Here is a 24,271-nt window from a genome sequence, read left to right as displayed (position 1 = left end):
TAAAAATATTTTTAAAATTAAAAATAAATAAATAAAAGGGCTGGAGATGTAGCTCAGTGGTAAAGCACCCCTGGGTTCAATCCCTGGTTACCCCTCACCCCCCAGGGGGAAAAAAGGAAAGTAAGAACAGGTATGTGAGACGTGGACCACTTAGACCCTGTGTTTTGGAGTTGGAGAAACTTCTGCTCGGTGGATTCACTGGTGGTCTGGTTTTTAGGTTGGATTTTAAAATTCTCTAGAATTTGAATTCTGAGGTGCACACCCCATCTTCCTAACCTCCTTGAACAGCTTGTGTTTATCAGTAGCTAATTGGCTAAATGTTCACATTTTAAAAGCAGAGTCTTAATCTTTTGGGAAAGTGGGGCATTGCCACTGCTTTCCACACCCAAGAATTTCTGCCCTTTGCCTGGGGACACATGGACTGCAAAGATCCGCTTGTGAATGAGATCCACCCTCCCCAGCTCCTTTCACCCTGGACGGGGTGGTGAGGCACCTGGTTATTCTGGCTGCCCTTCTGACCTCCCAGGACCGGTTTTTTTTTTTTTTGGTACTGGGGATTGAACCCAGGGGTACCTTACCACTGAGCTATCTACTCAGCCCTTTTTATTTTTTATTTTGATATAAAGTTGCGCAGACTGGCCTTGAACTTGCAATCCCCTTGCTTCAGCCTCCTAAATTACTGGGATGACAGGGATGTGGCATCGGGCCTGGCCCAGTACCCTTTTTAAGGTTCCTGGGAGAGAGTCGGAGAGGGAAGGAAAGAACCAAAGCTGACCTCAGGTATTGAAGTTGTCTTTAACACTGACTTGGACCAGGGCGTTCAGTTTTCCACAGCAGTTCCATGGAAATGCCTCTGCCCTGTTACAGCACCCTTTCACATTGTGTTACTGTGACCGGCTACTCACCCGGAATTCCGTGTTGGTCAAGAAAAGGCCAGGGAATCTGGGGCAGTGCCCGGTGAATGTGGTACCGTCAAGTCCAGCAGGTGGTGGAAGGCCCGCTGTGCACAGGGCTGTGTGCCTATTCACCTGGGCAGTGACTTGCCCTGTGAAGGTGGTTGTCTTTACCACAAATAATTCAAATATATCGGACCATAAATATATTTCCTTGGATTCTTCAAATGGCCCAATGTAGGAAGAAATACATTCATTTTCTTTCTCTGCGTTGTTTTTTTTTTTAAACACCCCCCACCCCGCAATGAGTAGGGATGGAAGAGAGGAGAGACGGAGGTAAACTTTCTCATGTTGTCACTTCATCCTGCCTCAGTGATTGAAGCATTGTGGGAAGGCCTTCCCTTATTTTTTTGCTTCTTAGTTTACTGAGTTTAAGGTTGTTGGCATGTCAGGCTTTGAACGTGGTCACTTGGAGAGAAGGTTCCAGAGTGGACCAGCTTCTTGTGAAGATGACTGCATTCTTCTCATGCCCACGTGGGCTCGAATTGTCACTTGGGGTGAGTGACTGTCTTCGTTTCACGTGTTAGACGTCCTCATGGTGAACCGCGACCTCACCCCTCTCTGACACCCCTCCCTCAGGATCCCGCCACCATCTACGCACACTGGGCAGACTCGCCCAGAGGTGGTTGTTTCGTTCTTGATCCCTCTCATCAAGCATGCCCCCAGGTCCTTCAGGAACAAAACCCATGGGGCTCTATTCCTGCTTCACCCCTTTTCCCCTGGCTTCTGGGTCTCCATGTTTTCAGAATGACATAACAAACCCGCCACCCGTCTGCACCACAGAATCGGCTTTCCCCAAACTCATCTCTGTCTCGGAATCCAGTTTCTCCTCCCAGGGGCCCTGGGCTGGGGGAGACGTGGTCTCCCCTGGAACTTTGCGCAAGGGTGTCTTTATTTAATTTGACTGTTGCTGTTATGTGGTGAAACATTCAATAAAAGTCGTGATTTATGAGAAATGTGTGGCTGTGGTTGTTTTTTCGGTTTTTCTTCTTCTTCTTCTTCTTCTTTTTTTTTTGCTTTGTCATCTATCAGAGAGAGAAAAGCCAGGCCTGATAATTTCTTGGCACATCCTGTGTTCAGTTAAGAATGTCAGCTGTCAGCCTGTCAGGAAGTTGTTTCTGGGATCGGCTTCTCCCTCCTTTACCTCTTGCCACAGTCTCCTCTGTAAACAGGCAGAGGCCCCACTCCGTCCTGCAGGCTGGTGATAAGGGGAGGCAGGACGCCGTGGGGAGAGGCTGGTGGCCCCTGCTGTGGCCCCTGCCCTCTGACACCTCTCAGTGGCCACGTGTCCAGTGCAGGTCAGCTCTGGGTTGTCGTATAGGAAGAGGTAGGCAGGGGCCTGGCAGTGGTTTCCAGAGTTTTCTTTGTTCTTGAGTACAGCACCTCCCCAGTCCTCTTTGTTTGGCAGCTTTAGCAATCCTTTCTTTTCTTTCCTTTTTCTTTTCTGAAAGTATGTGCATGTTGGATAAAAGGCTCTTGAGTAGAGGGCCCAGCATACTGGGTATTGGCTGCTGAAAATAGGCTAATTGGAGATGGAAGCAGGTTGTCACAGAGGTGCCCGTGCAGGGGGTGGGAGGAGGATGAGCCCCAGTAGATGCCAGGTTGACTCTTACCACCTCTCCCCTCCTCCTGCTCTTATTATTAGCTGTTTGTGAAACGCTTCCAAGGCTTTGCGGAGCCACCCACAGTAGCATTAACCAAGTTGTGCCCTGCATCTTAAGTACCTGGTTAAGGCCCTGTGCAGTAGCGTCTGGAATCGGTCCACACTGAGCCCCCAGAGTGTGCATAAAGAAGTCTTTAACCCGCAGTGGGTGGCCAGGCAGGGCGGGAGGCAGGCCTGTGGAACAGAGCAGAGCGTGTTCCCCTCTGCCCAGAGCCAGGCTTCCCGGCTGAGCTCTTCACACTTGGATTTGGCAGGGAGTGGTGCTCGCCAGCTGGGTGGAAACATGGAAGACCCTGCTCCTTCTGCCTTCCTAACCGTGGAGGCGAAGGTGGGGCCTGCTGGAAAAGCCCACCAGGCTGGCTGCTGTGGGTCTGGTCGAAGTGGGGGTCTGAGGACTTGTGCTGGGGAACTGGCAGGACTGGGCAGTCTGTGGGGAGTCCCCACCCGAGTGCCAAGCAAATGTGGGTTTTGCCTTCTAGTTACTTACATCCAAGAGGGCAGGAGGCCTCCCTGTTTGTGAGCACCCTGGGTCCGTTGAGTTTACACATCTGTCACCCTGAGGATAATTAGTTGCCTAGCCTTATCCCTGCTACCTGCCACGTGGGCCTACCTCCTGCTTGTGTTTCTGCTGCTGTCTGCTCTGTATCGAGATCTCTCCTCTGGTTAATGGAGGGCTTTCTCTTTTGGGGCCCATCTTGCTCCCACTGCAGGCTCCCGTCCTTCTCTCTGCCCTGACTGCCCAGGAGTCTGGAACTGGGATTCTGTCCTCGTTGGGCTCTTCCAGCTCAGCTTGTATGCTGCCCCATGAGACGCCCTGGATCTCCTCCTTGTTTTCCAGGCTCTCAGAAGGATGCCCCTTCTTTGATGCCCCCCCCCCCATTTTTAAAGGGTCATCTCTCTCGAAGTCTCTCCTGCATTCTTCCTCTCTGCCAGGAAGACAGCTCTGCCTTCTTTCTCTATCCCCACAAGCTTCCACTGGCTCTCCTCGGACTGGCTCACATACCGTTTCCTCCTGGTCTTTCCTGTTCCCCTCCTGTGTGCCTCACTAGTGAGTTACATGGGGAGGGCAAGAGCTTTGCAAGTCACTCCGGTCCCATAGAACTTTCTGCTAGAGAGAAATTCTCATTCTAGTGCTTGTGCCCGTTGGGCGTTTGAAGTATGGCTGCTGTGGCTGAGGAATTGAATTTTTAATGGGGCTTAATTTTAATTAATTTGAATTTCAGTAGCTATGTGTGGCGGGTGACTGTTGGTTGTCGCAGATGTGTGTCTCCCTTATGTTTGTACTTTCAGCCCTGGCACTGGGCTCTGCCTACCAGAAAAGCCTGATAAATACACTGTACTGCCGAATGAGACGAATCACTTAGATATAGAGTTATCGCGACGGTAGCCTGTGTATTCTTTGCCTATTTTCCATGCAGTTTGATTTTTTTTTTTTTTTTTTTTTTTTTTAAAGAGAGAGTGGGGGAGAGAGAGAGAGAGAGAGAGAGAGAGAATTTTTTTTAATATTTATTTTTTAGTTCTCGGCTGACACAACATCTTTGTTTGTACGTGGTGCTGAGGATCGAACCCGGGCCGCACGCATGCCAGGCGAGCGCGCTACCGCTTGAGCCACATCCCCAGCCCCTTGATTTTTAAGTTAATAGATTATATACTTGAGCACCACCAGTGCTTTGGGGGATACAGAGATGAATAAGACGTGGTCTCTTCCTTCAAGGAACTTAAACCTAATGGGTAAATATCTCGTGATAATAGGAAGCAGAATGAAATAAAGTGCCACTCTTTTAGGAACAATTTCCATCCTGGGCCGATGCAGGGAAAGAAGAGGTTGGGGGTGACTGAGGGGTGTGGGGGGTGCTTCAGAACGGTCATTCATTCATTCAGCAGATGGGTTTTGCATGCACTGGGCATGTATCTCTGAACAAAACAGAAAAATCTTGGTCTCACGATGCTTACTTTCTACTTGGAGGGAGACAGATTCTAATAAAATAAGTGACTCTTAAGGTGTATTGGTAAATGAGAAGCCAGGGGAAGGTGTGCTGGGGTGTGGGGTGGGGTTGAAGTGTTAAACAGGGCCATCTAGGAAGACCTAATGATGAAAGTGACATTTGTGTCAAGGCATTTGGCCTGAGGCTGTAGGGCTTGGGAATCTGGATAGGCAGCAGTAACCAGGGCATGGTATTGTTGGGGACAGGGCCAGCCAGGGTAATGCCTGGGGTGTGGAAGTGTATGCAGAGGGCAGAGCACCTGCCTGGGGCCTGGGACCTGGAGAGCAGAGTGGGAGATGGGACTGTGGCGGTGCTTTGAACCTTGTGATGATGATTGTCACTATCTCTGCAGAGGTCCCGTTTCCCTGATGAGGACAGCAGTCCCAGTTGTGACTTCTGTTCTCCCTACAAGTATTCATTCACTCCCGGGAGCTTCTCCAAAACTCTGCTGATTAGGGGACAAAAATCTCTTGTGAAGAGATTTTTGAAAGAGAAAGTTTGATGAAATCAGATCTCTTCTCTGGGTTCATTGTATCCCAGCTCTTATTGTGTTTTTATGTCTCTCTTGGTGCAGGCAGAGCTCTCTGCTGGGTTTCTGGGGGCTCAGCCCCTGGGGTTTTGCACATTTCTTTGCCCTGGATCAACGCAAAGTGGAAGAGCCAGGATCTCTGAGTAGTGAGCAGGAACAGGGTGGAAGACCAGCCAGGCCTTGAGAAGGACCGGACTTGTGATCAGGGAGAGGGATGTCCCATTTCCAGCAAGTGGAGACTCAGACTTGTTGGCTGATCTGCAGATGCCACTTGGAGAATCAGTGTGCCTGATGATCCTAGTTTCAGATGTGTCCCAAGCTTCAGGAATTCAGAATTTGCCTAGCAACAGAAGGAGGGCTTTTGCCAAAGCCAAGAGAGGGCTGTTAGAGTAGGTTGCCTTATCACCCCCAGGCTGGAACTGACTGGGCCGATCAGGTCCAACTCTTTGTCCACACGTTGAGCTCCATCTCCTCAGTTTTGGTCTGCAAGACTCCGTGGGACGTGACTTTGCCTGTGCCTCTGTCCTTACCTCTTGATTTCTAGCATTGCTAAACTTTTAGTCTGAGACAAGCCATGGTGTTTCATGCCATTGTGGCTCTGCCTGCCCTTCTCCCCTGTTTTTTTCCTGAAAAACTCCTGCTCATTCTTTCAAACCCTAGTCAGGCATCTCCTCTTGAGGCCTTCCCTGCCTCAGCCAACAGAGCTCCGTGTATTTCCCTCTGTCTCTTTTCTATTCTCATACTGCTGTATGTGTTAGGCCCTTCGGGGATCCTTAGGGACAGAGAACCAAATCATTTAGTTTGGGGTCCCAGGACTTCCCAGGACCTGGTAAGGACCATCTACTCACTGATGGTGGGTGTTAAGTAATTATCAAGCACAGGTGACACAGCCAACTCGAAATGACACCAGATCTGTGGATGCCAGTGATTTTAGGCCTCTCCCCTGGGTTACCTGACCTTAACCCCTCCCTCTCTCCCTCCCTCTCTCCCTCCCTCCCTCTTTCCCTCCCTCTTTCCCTCCCTCTCTCCCTCCCTCCCTTCTGTGGTACTGAGAATTGAACCCAGGCGCAGGCATGCTAGCTAGCCAAGTGCTGTGTCACTGAGCCAAACCCCGGTCCTTAACTGATTTCTCATCAAGAGTCACTGGTTGTCTTTTACATGTAAAGATGCCTCTGTCAAGCGGCCAGCTGTGTGTGTGAATAGCAAGGAAGGGGTTGGTCTGACTCAGTGTGACCTGTCAACAGCAGTGCTCTCTACTTGTGTCCTTGGTGGTTCTTGCACAGACCTTTGGCCAGTGAGATTTCTTAGGAACAAAGCCTTTTATCTCCCTGGGGCTCGTGACTTGTGCCCAACTCAGCAATCAAGTCTGTGGACTACGCAAGAGGAAAGAGGAAGCGAGTGACGTGCCCAGGACTTTGAATCATCTTCAAAGTAATCCCGAGCAGGGAACACTCATTCATTCATATTTTAATCCATATTTATTGAGTGCCTACTATGTATTAGGTACCTAAGTGCTCAAATGGTGGGTGAACAAGTTGGAGAGATGGCCAGGTTTCCAGTTCCACTCAGGAAGCTTCTGTCTTGGGGAGGCCTGCTGACCATGGCTGATGTGACCATGAGCCCCTGTCCTGCACCTTGTACATAGCAGACCCTCAACCAGTGTTCTTGGAGGGAATGAATGAGTGTTGTTGGGTGGACGGAGTTTAGCCGGGCAGATGTTTTTCCCTGAGGGAGAGGAAGCTTGATTTCATAAAGCGCCTGCCAGGGACAGAGTGATTTCCCTTCAGAAGACCCTGGTCTTCCTGGCAGAAGTGCCCCTCAGAGGGAGCCAGGTGCCGTTTGCTCGGCCTTGTGGCTGATTTGACAGCTCTCTGGAGCAAGCTGCGAAATGAGCCCTCCACACTTTGGCCGACAGCTACGACTCCCCTGTTGCCTCTTCACCTCAACAAACAGCCGGCCCAAGCTGGGGAATGCAGCTCTCCCTTTTCTCCCTTTCGTCGTCTGATTGGCCGGGTGCAAGTGTTTTTAATAGAACGGACATCACGGCCATAAAACATCTGTAACACTGCGTGTTTAGTAAAGTTCTTGGCAGGCCGAGCTCTGTTTGATTGGTGATGTTTTTGCTGTGATGGTTGTTTCCTTTTTTCCTCTTGTTTATCCCCCTGGAAAATAAAGTTTTCTTTTATGTGAGGATTTATAGAAATACGTTTCTGGCGTGAGGAGAGTATGCTGTATTAGGATGTTGGTGTAGTTGAGAAATATTACCTCCGAGGCCCGGGCAGCTCTATCTCCTGTGGAGAAGGACCTTCGCAATGGTGGGCAATCAGTTCCTCCCTAGAGGGCAAGGAGCTGCCTGGGTTAAGGCAGATAAAGGCCCTGCCTCGCATGGACCACACCAGCATCCTTTGTGCAGGAACAACTTGAAATCTTGGAATTGCCAATCTTGCCAAGCACCACGGCTGAAGGTGGGCTGATTTCAGGAGAGCACTCAAGACACCCAAGGAGGGAGGGTTGATGATAATTAGTTACAAACGAAGGACGTGTGTGTTGTGCCTTTTCCAAGTGCTTGGCTGTGGGCCAGGCAGGGAAGGTTTGATCCCCATTTATAGGCAGACAGAGGTGAGGTCACTGGTGGGAGGGAGAAGGAAGAGGAACTTCCGGTGTATTGCCATTGCAGCCCTAGGTGAAGTGTGTTTCGTGAGCTAACTCTTTTAAGGCTGGTTTGTAGAGGAAGAAGCGGAAGTTCAGCCATGGCCACCTAGTAAATGCATGACAGAAGCACCCCCGCCCCCAATTTCTCCTCTTTTTATTCTACCACTTGGCCTGCCCATGGGATTGGCACAGCCCTGCCATGTCCTAAATCTCTGAACCTGGTGTTCTTTCCAGCCTCTAGGACCCTCTTGGGTGTAGGAAAATCACCTTCCATCTTTGAGGGGTGAATTTCTTGCTCATGACTCTTTTGGTTTCTCTCTCTACTTATAAACACCTCTTTGGGTTCCCCCTTTTTCCCCAAAGGAAGTTACTGTGGAGGGAGGGGGAACCACATAAGCACATCCTGGGGAGGTTGATAGACTTTTTTTTTTCCCTTGGCAGGTAAAATTTATGACTTAACAGATGGTTGAGTTTCAGAGGCCAGTGAGCCAAGGGTACAGTGTGCTTATCTCTCCTTTTGCCCCCTGCTTCCCTCCCACCCCTGGGGACATTTCTAGAACAGTAGAATGGCAGAGCTGGAAGAGATCTGTGTGTGGGAAACTGACCCCAAGCCACAGGCTGGTCATTGGGATGGTATCCAGTCCCTTCCTTCTGATTTCATTCCTTTCTTTTGCCCAAATCTTTTTGCCAACATCTAAACATTAATAATGACTCAGGTTCCCCCCTCCGGCCGGGGAATGGGGCTTTTCTCCTTAACAACCAGATTGTGAAATCACTCCCCCTGTTTAAACCCCCCGTGGAAGTTCTGCCTCCCTAGCTTGGCCGGCAGGTCTTCCCTGTCCACCTGCCTGCTTCTCACATTCCGTGCACTGGCCGCTGCCAGCAGCCTTTCTGCTGGATACGAGAGATGCTGTAGCCTTTGCTGGGGAGGCTCTTCTTCTTCTCCCCTTTCCTTCCCAGCTCTCCCCTGCTGACCTCTAGGCTGCAGGGCATGCCCAGTCCTGTACCTCAACGTGCAGCCCCTTCCTTGGCTGTAAGCACCTCTAAGGCAGAGACGGGATCTCATGGTCTTTATGTCCACTGAGTTGAACAGAGTACTTGGCACATAGTAGTACTGAGACCGTGTTGGACGGGAGAATGAGAGAGTGGTTATGGCTGTCCACCAGCGACGCTCTTCTGCCCTTCACCTTACTCTCCTGGGCTACACTCTTGCTCTCCCAGGATTCCACGAATGTTTTTGGAGCACCTGCTGGGCCACGGGCTTTCACATACTATTCTCTGGTGGTGCTTACTGCATAGGCATTATCGCCCCCACTCTCCACGTGGCTCATCTCAGACTGCACGGCTAGGGAGGAGGCTGAGCTGGGACTCTCGCCCAGCTCTCCCTGGCGCACACCCCAGTCCCTTCCATTCATCCATGGTCTTTCTGCCTTCATGCTCAGTGAAGGTAGTGGTGGGAGAAAGCCAGGCCTTTGCTGAGGCATCCATCCTCACCTTTCCTCCCCTAGGAAGACAGAGGCAGCTCCTTGCAGATCCCTGACTGTATGTTAGAATCTTCTGGAGAGTGTTAAAAAGACCGATGCGCGGGCCTTACTGTGGATCCATTGAAATGGGAGTCCTTGAGATCGGGGCCCCGGCATCGGTGGTTGGTTCAGGGTTCTCAGGGTGATGCTGATGTGCAGCCAGGGCTGAACAGCCACACTCCAGGAGTGTCGGTGGCAGCAGCCTGGCTCAGCACTGTGGATGAGGTGGGTACAGCTCGCTCATCAGGAACTGATTGCCATGTACATCTAAAATATGGTAATGACGGTAATCAAGGCTAAGGGTTAAGGCTGCCATTTGTTCTTTTCACAAAATCAACTGGAGGGTTTGGGGGATGGGATGCCATGGCTTTAAAACCTACCAGCGAAGTGTTTGTTCTCTCTCTATCTGAAGAAGAGCAGGTCAGAGTACTGGTGACGAGACAGGCCACATTCTTGCAGGTGGCTCCCAAGCTGCTGGGGGAACGTGTTCTACACATCCTCTCGTGGGCAGTCTTACTCAAAATTCAGTGATAGGTCCTAAAACCTGTTTTTCCTGAACTTGTATCTGAGGGTCTGCAGTCCTGACCCCATGACTAACAGGTCTGACTTGGCTTCTTCCTAACATGGCTCCTCAGCCCTCCCTGGGTGTTTCCTGAAGGTCGTGGAGAGTATATGGTGCCCTTCAAGATGGTAGGCAAGGATTAGGATTTCCTTCTGGTTGCAAGGAAATTTGAAATGCAACTTCTGTGTAGAAACCTTCTTACTACTGGCCACCCAGGTAACCTTCAGCATTTTAAGAAAAGAGCCCCCCGGGAGGCAGGAAGGGTGCTCTACAGTCTCACAGAGGGTGTGTGTTCACAAGTCCTGCCACCTGTATGTGGCCTGGCCTCCAGTGTGGGGAGCCTTAGGCATTATTCAGCCTGGAAGTAGACACTAGGGGGGCTGCGGCCTGGGAGCACACATGGACACAGCTGGCAGGGTTTTCCTTGGTGCCTATGCTGTAGGAGGGGGAGATTGTGGGTGTTCCCAGTTACAGTGTGACACTGCCTGTCTTGGGGTATTACTGACACCGGGTCTTACACTCATTTTATAGAAGAAGGGGATATGAGGCCCAGAGCTGTTAAGAAACTTGACCCAGTCTGTGTGACAAACCAGGGTTAGTTATTTAGCTTGCCCCAGCACACACAGAGTGCTTGACAATGCACACACTTGTAGACTGATAGAAGATATTTTAAGCTCTTTATGGCTGTTGTGTTTTATTTGGACTCTTTAAGCTGCATCACCTTGGGCCTGTGCTGTAGACACTGGCCCTGAGACCATCTGTGTCTCCATTTCTAGGGCTTTGCCTTTCCCTGTGAGTCATCCTACACATCTTCAGAATTCCACCCTGGGTGGGCGCCTTGGGCTCCCACTCCCAGAGTGACAGGCACAGGTGCCAGGACTGAGTTCCTGCCCTCCCGCCACCCTGTCTGGCCCACTCTTTTCCTCCTTTTTCTGAGGTTTGTGAAGAATCAGCTTTGGCTGCCTGTCCCTTTCTGGGGCTTTGGTGGCGCCCCTTTGGTAAGCAGAAATGCGGGCCTCCTTGAAGGTTCAGCAACAATAAAGTGTACTTATTTAATTTTGCTTAATCTCGCTGCTGCAGAAGATGATGGGTTTCACCTGCATCGATGTATTGGCAATCATTCGCACACTGGAGAAAGTTGCTGGGGCCTTCCCTGTTTTGAGTCTGGCTCACTGAGTGGTGAGCTTTGGGTGATGGGAGAGGGGTGTTCTGGGAAGGAAGGAGTGGGGGGGAGGAAACTACCTACCTCTGCAGAGCAGCAGAGGATGGGATGCCGTGGCTGGGATGACGGCTGGCCAGCCGCCTCGCTCAGCATCAGTTGACGCATGGATCATGCTCCTTAATTTCCTGTGCTTTCCAAAGCAGCACACATCTCTGTACCTTTCTCTCTTCCTTCCCCCAGGCCCCAATAAGATTCACTGCTACTGTCTAGGATATTAGTCTCTGATACAATCTGTGGACAGGTCACCCCTGCGGCTGCAATTTTCCCCCCAAGGGTAAAAGGAAGTAGTATTTTTTAAATGAGTCTGGGAGGGAGCCAGGCAGAGAGGGCTCTGGGATGAGGGTGAGGAGCGGGAGCTCCCTGCTGACGCATCCTGATGGGTTCATTAGGAGAGAGCGTGTCCTCCCGCCGGTGAGTTACTGTTGTTTTAATCAGAGGTAATGTTGTAACCTGACTATGTCGTATAATTGTGTGTAAATTTATATTCCAGCCCCATATAGATGAAGGCTGTTTTTTTCCTTTCAATTTTAAAGCTATTTAGAAGGAATGCCAAATTGTAGCTTGAACCCTAGCGCTCTCTGGCTAATAACTATAGATGGGGAAGGAGAAGTTGGAGAAGCATTTGGAGTTATATTTGTAATTAGTTTCCTCTGAAGTTAAATTAATTTCTGCAGTTGGCAATAGAATGTATTGTTACACCTTTTCCCAGTGGTCTCCTGTGGGTGAATCGAGGCACATGGACTTAGATGAAGATGAAGCAATAGGGCACATTTTCTTGGACACTGGAGTGGATTTCAAGCCCTTTTAATGGTCCGATTCTTGGCTTCAGGGTCTCTGCCCCCCACCTTTTTAAAAAATATTTTTTAGTTATACATGGATACAATGTCTTTCCTTTGTTTATTTTTATGTGGTGCTGAGGATCGAACCCAGTGCCTCACATGTGTGAGGCAAGTGCTCTACCACTGAACCACAACCCCAGCACCCGCCCCCCCCCCACCTTTTTTGACAGCTTTATTGAGACAATTCATACACCATACAGTTGTACAGTTAAGTGTACATCTGAGTGGTTTTTTAGTCTGTTCACAGATAGGTACGCTCATTCCCATAGTCAATTTAGATTATTTTCACCATCTTAAAAAACAAAACAAAACAAAATCCCAGCCTGAGCCGTGGTGCACTCTGTTGTTCCAGCAACTCGGGAGGCTGAGGCAGGAAGATCACAAGTTTGAGGCCAGCCTCAACTGTGAGAGCCTGTCACAAAGTAAAAAAATTAGAAAGGACTGGTGATGTAGCTCAGTGGTAAGAGCATCCCTGGGTTCAATCCCTAGTCCCGGGAAAAAGGGGGGGGGTAAAAAAAACCCACCAAACCCCCCAAGAAAAATAAAAACCCTTGTACCATTTGGCCGTCACCTCCTCCTCTCCCCTAACCCCAGGTAATCACTGTCTACTTCAGTTTGTATAGATTTCGCTATTTTGGACTTTTGCATGAATGGAATCCTGTGATGTCTTTGGTGACTGACTTCTTTGATTTAGCATGAAGTTTTTAAGGTTCATCTGTGTCGCTGGATCTGACAGCACTTCCTCTTTATGATTGAATGCCGTCCTGTCATGGATGTACCACATTTTGTTTATCCATTCCTCCCTTGAGGGACATTAGGGTTGCTCTGCTTTGGGGTTGTTATGAACAGTGCTGCCCGTGGACATTTGTGTAAACTAAACGTCTTAGGATGGAAGCGTTTTCGTTTCTCTTGTGTGTATACCAGGAAGCAGAACTGTTGGTCCTCCGGTGGCTCTGTGTTGGATCCTTTGAGGAGCTGCAGACTGCTTTCAAAGCAGCCAAACCATTTTACATTTCCGCCAGTGAAATCTGACTTGTCATTTTGGCACCTTTGCCTTAAAATTGAAAAGGGCACAGTCACACGAGTTCTTCCTCATGGTGGCCTCAGTTCTTCTCTTCCCCCAGTTGTGATTTTTTTTCTGCTGGGAAGAAAGAAGTCGATGTCATTGCCAATGAAGGTACCAGGGACCTCAGTGACCAGAAAGGGTGGTCTTCGCCTCCATCTTGTTTGCTCAGCACTGTTGACTTGGGATACTTAGGATCCCTGAGCGTCCGTTTCCAGGCGCAAGATGCAGCTGGGGTGTGTGGATGACCGAAAGGAACTGGTTGGAGGGGCAGAGTCCGGGCCTGGCCCACAAAGGGCCTGCAGTGAGGGAGGAGAATTCAAAGCATAGAAAGAGAAGCAGGAAAGCCATTCCCTGGAGAACAGGACCTTTCTCCTCTTTGATTTTATCTGGCAGGAAACTGCCCTGTGTAAACCCCGGCCCTTCTTTATCTTGGGTTCTGTCTCAGGGCCTGAGGTCCTTGTGCAGCATTTGGGCAGCTTCTACTTAAGGTGCCTTGTTCTCTTTACTCCCCCACCTCCAAGAAGGCAGAGGCGGACTCCCTGCATCCCCCCCCTGCAGTGGGGACACAGGTGATGGGTGCCACCTGCCTGCCTTGGCAGGACAGATTCCAGTTGTCACACGTGTGGGAGTAACATATTCCCCCAGCCCCTCCCCACACAGAGCTTCCAGATGAAACCTCACATGGAGAGGAGCGGCCGAGGCTGTGGTTCCCCAGAGCCTCTCCTGTGCAGGTCTTCCCTGGGGCTGCTGGGACGCATGAGCATACACAGGTGGGGTAAACAGCAGAAATGTACCCTCACAGATCTGGAGCCTGGAAGTTGGGGCAGGGCTGGCTCCTCTTGGGGGGGAATAGGTTCCAGGCCTCTCCAAGCTTCTGGTAGTTGCTGGCAGTCCTTGGTGATCTATTTTCTAGAAGTGTCCCTCTGGTCTTTCTGTGTCTTCACATGACCTCGTTCTTCCTCTGTCTGTATGTCCTGTCCTCCTCTTAGCAGAACACCAGTTTTTGGATTTAGGACTCACCCTACATCCAAGAGGATTTCTTAACAAGGTTCTTAACTAGCTACATCTGAAAAAACCTTCTTCCCAAAGAAGGCCACATTTTGAAGTTCAGGGTGGATGTGAATTTGTGGGGGGATGCCCTTCAATCCATCCTAGTCTCTTTTTCACATATGTCTCAAGAAACATTTGGGAGAAGATTCCAAATTCCTGCCCCAAGCTCTAGTTTTGCTTGCTAAGTGAGTTCTACCCTTGGATTCCCATGTCATGGTGACAGTAATCCTGATGGTGGCATGAAGGGTGGTGGCGGCAGCGGTGGCGAGAGTGGTAATTTTGTGGAAGTGTAAGGTAAGAAAGAAAAAAAAAATCCCAGAAGAAATAGGAATTGTAGAGGGTATGTCCCTTGGAGGAACACCCTGGAGACTGGGACCTGCACTTCGAGACCTCAGTCAGCATCTTTGCCATATAGAGACTGGGCTTGATCTTCAGGTGCAGTGGGGGAGAACTGTCATGCTGGGGGGTAGCAGGGGTTTCATTCCTCACTGTGAATTTAGTGAGCATCTTTGTTCTCCATGGTCACTTGACAGTATGGGGTGGTGGACAGAGCTCTTGTCTGGGCCCCAGGGAAGTGGTCCTCCTAACCACCCATCTTGCCTTTAACTACGCATCAATTCTTCTTCCTGGGACTCTTCTTTCATCTGCATGATCAGGGTTGGTGGCCTAGAAAGTTTGCAAGATCCCATCCCACACTATCCCTCTCTGTATCCTTTTCCCTCTGCTTTATCTACGTTGGGTCCCCATAGGTGAAAGAGCGTTGGAAAATGAGCCTGTGCTCTTGGCAGTAAAGATGGCTCATAGTTTACTCCAAGGGGACTTTGAACTCTTTTCAGGGATATGATAATAGAAGGAGCTGATTTGATTTCTCTGGCCTCTCCCCTCCCCATCAAGCCATTTCTTGCCTTTCCCTTCATTGGTCAGGATTAAGAATTTTTTTTTATTTGTCTGATATTGTTTTTTCTTCTGTGTTTACTGATATCTTTGGGCCAGTTTTGCCATAGCTGTTTTCTCCTTCATCTCTTCTTGAAAGTTTCTCTGTCTGCTGCAAGTGGGGTGTGCCTGTAATCCCAGCTACTCACAGATTTGAGGCCAGCCTGGACAATTTAGCAAGACCTTGTCTCAAAATAAAAAGGGCTGGGCGGGGGGAGGCGAAGCTTAGTGGCAAAGTATCCCCGGGTTCAATTCCCAGTACTGCAAAAAATTAAGTGATCTCTTTTTACTAACCTCCCCTTACCCTCTCTGCTTTCGGCACATGCCTGTGTGTTCACACACGCGTGCACACACTCACACACAAACACCATTTGCTTTATCATATTTCATAAAAATACAAAGGAGTGGCCCCATTCTGAATGATCAGTTCAGCTGGAAGCATATTTTTTTAAGAGAATTTTTAATACTGAAAACGAAAACCCAACAGGCCCTCTCTCAGCTAGAGGCAAGAAGGTGGGGTTCTTTGCCGTGGTAGTTAGCAGCTGGCTCTGGCCAGTACTTACGTGTAAACAGCAATTTTCCAAACTGGCATGGCTGCTGGGGCTTTCTTTGTGGAGCCAAGGGGCGTGTGGAGAGCAGTGGTGTTTAGTTAAATTATGGGTCTAGATGCAAAACTTTGCAGTGGGGATTTGTGAGAGCTTGACCACTCCCTACGTGCCTGCGTGCAAACTGGCAAGAGCGTGCGGGCACACACACACATGCGCGCGCACACACACACACACACACACCTCGCTTTCCAGAGTGACACCCTAAACCTTAAAGGGAGGGGTCTCTTGGGGAAGCTGTAGCCCAAGGGATGCAGAGGTAGGGAGTGTCTCCAATGGTAGAAAGCACTCCTGTACCAAAGGGTTTCCTGAAACCTGGCCCCCCCCCCCCCCCCCCCCCCCCCCAGGAAAAGGCTACTTAAGATCACTTTCTTAGTGGGCATTGGACTGAGCACTCTAGAACCCCTGGGTGGGTTCATCTTGGTGCCCTATGGGGAGCCAAGTGCCACTGTCTCAGCATTTTGGTGTGCAGTGGCTGGTGTCAAGGCTGAAGGTTAGGAATCAGTTACTGAAGGGCGTGGTGAAAGGAAACAGAGGTGGCCCCTTCCGTTGGGTGTAGAGGTTTTTTTTTTTTTTTTTTCTTTTATAACTCAAAGGACTATAGAGCCAGGGGATCAATGTTGCCTTGTCCTGCTCACTGTTTCTAAGGTCAGGAGAAGGTTAAAGTTCAGGGGGCTACTGGACAGTTCCTGGTAAACAGAAGCCAGGACTCAAGGGGTGTGCTCCCCCCGCCCCTGCACACACCAACCTTGCCATGGAAGGAAAATGAAGAGACGAACGTGATTCTAGGGTCCTCTGGCTCCAGAATGCTGATCACAGAGCTGTCCACAGTCCATTTGGCAGTAATGGTGTCAGGATTCCCAGAGTCGATGACCCTCACCTCCCACCCCCCCATGTGGCCTTGGCAGGAGAGAGGTCACTGTGCACAGCTCACTGGCCCCCCAGCTGTGCTCCCATCTCTTGAAGCTGAGACATCGGTGAGCAGCTAACCGAGTGTTGCGCATCTCCCCTGGCCTTTTCACATTTGGAAGCTTTTGATTAAACCAGTTTCCCTTAGTGTTGCTGGGGAGTGGGATCCATCACTGTATCTGAGCTGGTTCCCGGAGAGGATGTTTTACTAATTCAGACACTTAGGTGCATTGTCTGGGGCCTGGAATTTCTCATTCTTCTTCTTCTTCTTTTTTTTTTTAAAGTATTTTAAAGGCTTTTTTGGGGCCTGTGTAGATTTATAGCTGGGTGTCTGCCTCCATGTAGCGGGTTCTGTCTTGGCATGTTTATGGCTGCAAGGCGACAGTGGAGGGTGTGTGCAGAGGCCTTTTCTCTTAACCAGTTCCCGGGGAACGAGCATTAGGTTGACTCCTGTAATTTGGAATGAAGACACGGGGTCATTTCGTTCTCTGGGGTCCATGCGAATGTTTGAAGATAGATAGGGCTGCCATAGTCGACCTGCCTGGCTCTGAACAACGCAGGAGGGAGACCTCAGGCCTCCTTTTGTAGAATGCCTCTACAGAGTTTCTTAGGTTGAGTTCTGCAGCACATGTTTGTAGGTCATGTTAGTGTTTCTTTATGGATAGTTACTTGGCTAGGGTGAAAAAACTAACTAAATAAAAATTCTAAAATTAATCTGTTAGGAGTCTCTGCGCCTGGAAAACCATACAGATGGAGGGAGGTGTTTTTGAAATTCTAGGGGAAGATAATGGGGCCATAAGAGTTGATTTTTCAAAGCCATTTGTATTATACATCTTCCTGCTGCACATTTTTTTCTGAGCTTAGAGGGTGAATTTAGTAACTGACATTGGCGTTAGTTACAGTGACCATTTATTTATCATCTATACTGTGCCCTATTAGCCTCTTTGGCATATGTTATTTAATTTAGCCCTAATGGGCATCTTGTGTGGTAGGCTAATTATTATATCTACATTTGATAGTGGATTGAATTCTATGTTCTATTAGAACGTAAGCTCCAGTGCCTAGCACTTAATGTGTCTGTGGAGTGAATACATTAGGAAAGTTAGGTTCACTAAAATTTGATTATTAATGAGTGTAGGGAGAGAGTTAAATCTGGAGAGGGCCTGATGGAGCTTTACCATTAAGGCGACCTTGATCTGCCGGGGAGACGAGGGGATGGATGGGAATGGAAATGGACAAGAAGGAGCAAGAGTGGGCTGCCCACCTGCTAATGAGAGGACCTTGGAACTTGGGAAGTGTGGACACTGGCGGGATCTTTGTAGAAAGTCCTCACACATATTATCTCATCAAGTCCCCCAGTCATCTGAAAAGAGATGGAAGACAATAAATCACAGCTTTAGATGCTTGGACGAGCCACTGCATGGTATTCCTAGGAGGAAGGTGACTGACAGTATGCGGTTGCTAGGACAACGTCCTGAAACTGTGCAGAAAGTCCATTTCCCAGCTGTTCCAATTTGGGCTGTATTAACATATGTACATCCTGGGAACCACTAAACCGAAACCTGAGCTCCTGGAAGTCTGGGAACCTCTATCCCTAGGGTCATCATAGATTCATGAGAGTTCTGCAATGGGGAGATTTGGGGTTCTGATCCAGCACCTCATGGAGCAGAGGAGAAAATAGACCTAAGGAGATGAGTCCCATCCAGGGCCACACCCAGAGTTAGACACTGATGTTGTATTTCCAGTATGTTATACTCCTGCAATTCAGGGGTGTCACTCAGATGATCTCCTGTTGGAGGTGGGTTAGTTCATCTCATTCACATGGCTAACTTGCCAGGAGTCTCGGTGATGACCAGTCCAGGCAGCCAGGGGCGCTCTGCATCTTGCATCCAGTTGTGACAGATACAGATGGCATTTTAAAAATTAGTATTAGTCACCCCAACTGGTGGAACCCTGCACCCACTAAAATTTTCAGTTTTTTATTTTGATGTTAAAACAAAATCAAAGCCAACACAGCCTAAATTCAGCCTTCAGAGAAAGATGCTTATTTCCTTAATTTTTGGACACTACGTGTAAGACTCTCGGTCCTTACTCTGAGCATTTGAAACTGATGGGATCCCCACACGTGGCCATATGTGTTCATTTTCGCACACACTAAGCATTCAGCACGGACTCTATTGTGCCTGACCCTGTGCTTTGCATCGCAGACAGGAGGAACCTGGGTGGCGAGTAGTGAGTGCCGTGATAAGGAGATGGATCCAGCCTTAGAGGACTTCAGAAGAGGGAGCAATAGCTCCTTGCTGGGACCCCAAGCAGATATTTTGAATTTTGGAGAAGGTTGTGGGACCTTGGAGAATGGTTATAACTTGCCACAGGGAACTTAGGAGTAGAGAGGAATTCCAGGGGAAAGGACCTGTATCCAGAAAGATGTGGAAACCTGGGGATTAGTGGGTTTTGAGTCAAGATGAATTACACAAAACCTGGAGGAGAAGGAGTACAGGACAGAGCTTTCAGGGTGGTCCCTGGGTGTGTGGCGTTCTGTTTGCAGACACAGCATCAGGACAGTGGAGGCCAGGGAGCCCACGCTTAGTTTTGAATTATGTGTGCAATTCTTATTAATAAGATTTTGGGAATATTTCTGGGCAGCAGTTTTTATGCATGTAGCTCTGCTTTGCCTGTTTTTCTGAAGTTTGAAGTAGCTTGATATAGGATTGTTCTCTGTATCCTGGTCATATCAGAATGAAACTGGCTTATGGCCACTGAAATCCTGAAGTCCCCTCAGCCTGTGGCAAGCTCAGGCTTCTAGGTGATAGACTGAATGCCTAAGATACACAGAGAGACAGACTCCAACATCCTTAGACATCCAGTGGCCTGGACCATGAAGCTTGCACAGATTTAAAATTGTCTTCCTGGATAAATGTGGAGTGTGGCTTGCTTCAGCATCTTATTGAACGCTACTTCAGATAACCTGGTTATTAACTTGTGCTCTCCTCTTGTCATTTCTTGCAGATGGTCACAAGAACAAAGAAAATATTTGTAGGCGGATTATCTGCGAACACAGTAGTGGAAGATGTAAAGCAATATTTTGAGCAGTTTGGCAAGGTAAGCACTGCATGGGGTTGGATATTACAGGCCAGAGGTAGCCTAACCGGTCCTTAGGAGAGGCCGCTGTGGCCCCTGCCTCTGCCACAGCTATGTCCTGAAGACTGTCGTCCTTGAATTTGGCCATCATGATTTAAGTGAAATTCTGCAGGAGCCGCAATGGAAGAGTCTGCTTGTGGTCATCACAGAGCCTCACATGCCAGAAGGAGCAGACAGAGTGGCCTTTCAATGTGGCTTTACAGGCATTTGCTGCCCACATGGGTCCTGGATTGGGGAGAGAGGCGGGGCTGTGACTCACAGAGCAGGGGCTTCCTCCTTCTGTGCGTTTCTGGCAAAGGTGTTGAGAGATGCTGCTCCCTGGGGCACTTGGCAGCAGCATTCTCCCTGTTAAATGCCCAAGGAGACTTGGAAGAGGTGCCAGTCCGTACCTGTCAGCATTCTCTGACCTGCGTGTCTGTGAGACAGCAGCAAAATGATGGCCTGAGCTTTGCTGCTGGTGCAGGCCGGGGTCAGTTTCCCCCAATCAGCTAGGAAACAGAGTGGGAAGGTGCACATGCGACAGATGGAGTAGCAGACAGACAAGATGAGCACCCAAGGGTGTTGTTCTCATGCCTCTCGCTAGTTGGCTGGGGGAGGCAGTGAATGAGTTCCTCAGATGGCCTTGTTGCCCCAGGGGTCTCTTTTGTAGTCTCCCTCCTCTGGCTTCTGTGGAAATGTCAGGGCCAAGGAGACTGGCAGGTGAGTGACTGAGCTGGCCTTCTGCTTCCTGCAACTCTGAGTCACTGTGGGCATTGTTGTGGGAGGCCAGGTGTGTGACCATCTCCTGAACAAGTCTGCCTCTTCTCTCTAAAAGGGCTGGCCTGGCAGAGCTGCTGTGGCATTCTGAGAGGACATGGCGGTATTATAACCCCTGTTGCTCATTTACTCCCACGGTGACTGTTATACTTACCACGGGTAGGACACGGACACTGTCGCCCACTGGCCAGCCTGACGGTTCTGTGCTTTTTATTTGTTTGCCCAAGGCAATGGGCAGCTATGACTCCATTCCCAGATGAGGGCCATGACCTTTAGTTAACCATGAAATGGAGATTTTCCTGTCTTCGTTGTTAATCAACTTCTGCATGGAGACCAAGCAACAAGGAGAACCAGCTCCTTCCAGCCCAGACGTGTATTTGAAATGGCACTGAATCGGCCATCCAGGAGGGTTTCGAAAGAGGTCCTCCCTACACCCCTTCTGGAATTGCTAGTTGGGGGCTGACTCATTCTGGCTGGTTCTAGGAATAGCTAAGGGTGTTGGTGATCATGCATGTTAAGGTGCTTCTCTCCCCAAGACTGATTTAAAGCACCAAAGGGGTTTTGTTCATCACTTGGCCCCACCCTGCCGATGGAGAGGAATTGGAAGTAATTAAATGAGACAGGTCCATTTTGCATGATGGAAAGCTCTGGAGGATGAGCCCTTTTTGCTGTCTTTAAAACAAGTCCAGGGGTAGTGTTTGCAAACACGAGGTGGGATTTCTTTGTCGAGCTATAACCTGCCTTGGAATCTCATGGGCCTGCAGGTGTCAGGGAAGTTGCCGTTGCCCAGATGGGTGTTTAGAGTGTTCCAGACAGGCTCGTACTTGCCAGCACCCGGTACATCTCTGCACGTCCCTGATGCCCAGTTTCTTCCTCACTTTATTCTCTTCCTTTCTCCCTTTCTCTCTTTCTGTTGTTTTTCATTAACACTTATAATTGTGATTCAGGATGCCAGCAGTGGGGGTGCTCTGCAGGCCGTGGCCATGCCCATGGCAGCTTCCATCGCTGCACTGAGAACAGTTGTCCTTTTGTCTGGGAAGCAGTCACAGACCATCTTCCCTGGCATAGCACTCTCTGGGTCTGACGCCACCGCCCAGTTAATTTTGCACTAAGGTTTGTGGATTCCGGCAGGATGTAGAAACTTATCAAGTGTTTCATTAAAGGACTAAGGAGGCTTTTGAATGTACCAGAATCATAACAGTCTCCGCTCACGTTAGTAGCTTGTTTTGTACATATGCTCTGTGCATTATCTGAGTCTGTCTTCAGAAGAGCTCATTTCTCCTTTGCTGGTGGCTAATATTGCATCTCTGGCCCCTTGGGCAGGGCTCACCAACTCTCAGGATTCTGGTGTAATTCATTTGAATCCAGGATGATCAAAGTACAGAGAGTCTGCTGCTAGGCCTTAAGGGCCACTAGTAAATCCAGCAGCGGAGAAGAGAGGTAACAGATAAATTGAGAAACGGACTCTTCCTCTTGGCAGTTTATATTCTGGGTGAAGGAAGCCCCTTATGTGGGCCCTCACCTGCAGTGTACTCACATTCGTGCGTGAACACGGGCACACATGCACATGTGAAGTTGTTTTGGGCTACCTTCAAACCAACTGCAAATTAGTGAGGTGCAATTTTATTATTGATAATGAGTGCTCATTAAGTGTTAGATTCTGGGCCAGGCCATTCACTTATATTATCTTGTTGAATTTTTTCCTGCGGGAGGCTGCTGGTTGTATTCTCAGGTTGCAGATTGTTAAATGGGGTCTTGGTGGGCTTTTGTCTTTGACTCAGGTCATAACCTCCTGAGTTGGGTGCAGACCCCCTGTCCCTAGGCATGTCTGACAACAGAACCTGAACTCGGTGCCTGGTGCCATCTGCTGATCAGTCTTCAGGAAAGACTTAGGGCCGGGAGGTGGCTTAGGAGAGGAAAAGGTGGCGTCCCTTTGGCAGGCCAAGGTCTGTGTGTATTCATGGGTGTCACCCAGCCCATTTGGCAAGGGTGGACAGAGTAAGTCTCAGCAAGGTCACCCAGGTGAAGCAGTGCAAAAGCCCAAATTCCTCTTCCTCCAAGTCCAGAACTCCACAGGCTCCATGCAAGGTGTGCCATTTTTTAGGGTCTCTCATCGTCATTCCCCTCTCCTCTTCCTCTTCCCATCCTGCCTGAGGTGGCAGCTGCTCCAACTGTTTATTCAGGTGGCAGTCAAGATGGGTAAGACTGCATCAAGGGGCTGAGCTAAGGGAGTTTAAATATGTCATTACTGGTGAGTGGAGTGGGTCTAGAATGACACACCGAGAGCTCGAAATAACTCAAATTGGAGGCTTCCTTTTGTGCTGTTTCCCACCTTCCTGCCAGAATATTTTACCCCTCCGGTTGGAGACGTCATTACTTATTATGTTTAAGGTGAGGTCGTGCAGTGGCCATTGGCATGAGGACTGTACTAACTTAGATGGCTGTCCTTCATCCTGGGGAGCTGTTCAGGTGGTGTCCTAGGAGAAGGGTCACGTAGGAGGTGTTCCAGGCCTTCGCACTGGGCCTGACAGTGGGGTGACCCTTGCATGACACGTTAACAGGTTATTTCTTCGCTGGCCTCAGTTCCTCTTCTGAAAAAAATTGTAAAGGGCTGGAGAGTAAATAGTTCTGGCTTAGCAAACCTTCTGGTCCTTGTTGCAGCTCTTCACTCCTGCTCTCCTAGGGTGAAAACAGCTGTAGCCATCAAGTAATCAGTTGGATGTGCTTGTCTTCCAATAAAACTTTATTTATAAAAAACAGATGGTGGGTTGGGTTTGGCCTGTGGGCCATAGTTTGCTGACCTCGGGACTGAGTTATTGCTAAGATATTTTAACCTTGAGAAGTCAGTAATACAGAAAGTTTAAATATAAATAGGTTATAATTCAACGTATCTATAGATGGTAACAAAAACAATACATGATCAACAGTGGTGAGCATGGCATGTAATAAGCAAAACAGACTTAACTATGTTAGGATTTATTTTCAGACTTCATGATACAGGGACAGTGAAGGGATTCTTTATTTGGAAAAAAGCCGCTATTTATAAACTGGAATCCTCATCCTGTGAGTAAGACCCAGAAAAACTGCCGTAGAGTACTTCCATCTCCCTGTTTCGTGTGCTAGATTGAAATCAACAGAACTCAGGACTATGAGGATCAGATTTTACTATGAAGATGCTTTGAGCGTGTGTTCATGTTTCTAAATTTTAGTGACGTGTGCTTAGGTGCTGAGTTTTGGAATGTGTTTTAAAATGTGCTTCTCGGGGGTGTCAAGGGAGGTAGGTGGCATGCCTGCTATGTAGGCGATGAGAATGGGGAGTTGTCCTGCATTGTGCTGGGTAGGGCCCAGATGGTCACTCTTTTTTATACAGCCAACCCCCTTTCCTCTGCCATTGTTTATAAAACCCAGGCTCCCACTTGGGCACCAAGCAGCCTCTCACAGGGAGCAGGTTTTATTCATTTGTCAAAAACATTGATCTACAGTAATTTATTTAACTGCCTTGGGTTCTTAGTGGATGTTATCTGTGATCATGATTTCATACATTCAGGAATGATGTATACAGGCCATTCCAAAAAATGGCAGGTAAACGATGCTCTGATGTGCCCACGCAGACCCAGGCAATGAATTGGCCTGTTCTCCACACAGAGCCCAGCTTGGTGATTAAAATGCACTGGATCAGAGAGACTCCATGTCCACTGGTTTGCCGCTTCTCCCCTGCAGACCCCTCCTCCAAGTACTGGTGTCTTCCATCCTCACTTATAGGATTTGGAGATCAGAAAGAGGCCTTTACACCTAATGGATCCTCCGCCTCGTCCCGATGGAGTGGTTCCACACCTTTCAGCAGCTCCCGGCAATGATCAGGCTGCCTGGGCGCTGGACCCGC

General features: G+C 49.0%; 1 protein-coding gene across 9 annotated transcripts in view; it reads left to right on the top strand.

The window, feature by feature from the left end:
* Positions 1-24,271, top strand: part of Msi2 (musashi RNA binding protein 2) — a 370,756-nt gene that overhangs the window by 107,385 nt on the left and 239,100 nt on the right. For all 9 annotated transcript variants that reach the window (XM_058571489.1, XM_046420595.2, XM_046420594.2 and 6 more), the window contains exon 6: positions 19,501-19,593. In XM_058571489.1, the coding sequence (XP_058427472.1) occupies positions 19,501-19,593 (93 nt within the window). The remainder of the gene's footprint in view (positions 1-19,500; positions 19,594-24,271) is intronic.

This window comes from Marmota monax, unplaced genomic scaffold (assembly GCF_021218885.2).
Source record: "Marmota monax isolate L192 unplaced genomic scaffold, Marmota_monax_Labrador192_F-V1.1 WCK01_AAM20220418_F8-fsc00064, whole genome shotgun sequence".
NCBI lineage: Eukaryota > Metazoa > Chordata > Mammalia > Rodentia > Sciuridae > Marmota > Marmota monax.
Note: the sequence above shows the minus strand (reverse complement) of the source record. Positions and strands in the feature narration are given on the sequence as shown.